At 49.0% G+C, this 1,386-nt stretch overlaps 1 protein-coding gene across 1 annotated transcript in view; it reads right to left on the bottom strand.

Moving 5' to 3' along the window:
* Positions 1-408: 408 nt before the first annotated feature.
* The window catches only part of LOC123076564 (protein LIFEGUARD 2-like), a 12,004-nt gene continuing 11,026 nt past the window's right edge, over positions 409-1,386 (bottom strand). The window contains exons 3-4 of the mRNA XM_044498739.1: positions 743-900; positions 409-657 (exon numbers count right to left, since the gene is read on the bottom strand). Of these exons, the coding sequence (XP_044354674.1) occupies positions 409-657; positions 743-900 (407 nt within the window). The remainder of the gene's footprint in view (positions 658-742; positions 901-1,386) is intronic.

Genomic DNA, 1,386 nt, shown 5'->3' with positions numbered 1-1,386 from the left:
AGCCGGGACTAAAGGGCATCGCACCCTTTAGTCCTGGTTTGACATACGAACCGGGACTAAAGGGCATCGCATTCTTTACTCCCGGTTCGTGCCTCAAACCAGGACTAAAGGTCTCATTTGAACCGTGACGAATGCCTTTAGCCGCTCGAACCGGAACTAATGCTCACATTAGTTCCAGTTCGTAATGCAACCGGGACTAATGTGTATATTGAGCTGTGATCAAAGCCCTGTTTTCTACTAGTGTAAACTCAGTAACTCAGTAGCACACCACCGATCCAGCATATGAAAGACCTCCTAAATCCAAGATCACATCCACCATCCGTAGAACCAATGCACATCAGTTTTCTTATGTTTCCTCTCTTAGCTAGGGAACAACTCAACTAAACTAACAAGCGCCTATACAGTTCTTCAGTCAAGGACTCGTGAACAGTCAGGGGCAGGGGGGCGTGCTTTAGTGTCACCCGCGCTAAACAGGTTCAGCTGTGCCATGAACAGATTGATGATGTCAAGGTAGAGCGAGACGGCGGCCCAGACATACTCGTCATACGTGTAACGCTTGATGATGATGTCCGTGTCATAGACAATGTAACCACTGAAGATGAGTGCCGCCAGCGCGCCATAGATCATGTGAGAGAGCTTGCCCAGTGGGAAGAGGATCTGCATATTTATAGAAGCCATGATCAGTATTGAACTATTGACTGATTGTAGAATAGAGAAGACTGACAAATGGAGGGCATCTGACCTGAATGAACCCAAAGACGAGCAACATGATGAGAGAAGCAAATAGGAAAGGACCAAGGAAGCTGAAGTCCATGCCCCTCCTTGCAGCCAAAAAGGTGTAAGCAGTGAGGCTGAAGACAACCACTGTGGTAAGAATCGCCGCTTCCAAAATGACCTTGCCTGTGCACATTGTTAGAAGGAAGAGAGGGATTGGTGAAATTGTTCATTGTATTGCTTGAGCCTCGTGGGCATATATATAGGAGTACATGATCTACTTGGAGTACAAGACAAGCCAGAATATTTCTAGTTTATCCTATGTTTCCTAATACAATCACGTTACTCAACATCCTCCCGTAGTCACAATAGTAGCGACGCAGACGGTGAAACTGGAGATGAATCCGAAGGCAAGTCGACGGACACCCCCCACAGTCGTACACTAGTAGGAAAAGGGACTTTTACCCCGGTTCATAAGGGCCTTTAGTCCCGGTTCAGGAACCGGGACTAAAGGGTCGTTACTAATGCCCTAGCCCTTTAGTCCCGGTTCTTACACGAACCGGGACTAAAGGCCGTCCACGTGGCCGGTGCGGGGAGCCCAGGCAGGAGGGCCTTTGGTCCCGGTTGGTGCCACCAACCGGGACCAATAGGCATCCACGCGTCAGCACCTGG

This window comes from Triticum aestivum, chromosome 3D (assembly GCF_018294505.1).
Source record: "Triticum aestivum cultivar Chinese Spring chromosome 3D, IWGSC CS RefSeq v2.1, whole genome shotgun sequence".
Lineage (NCBI taxonomy): Eukaryota > Viridiplantae > Streptophyta > Magnoliopsida > Poales > Poaceae > Triticum > Triticum aestivum.
Note: the sequence above shows the minus strand (reverse complement) of the source record. Positions and strands in the feature narration are given on the sequence as shown.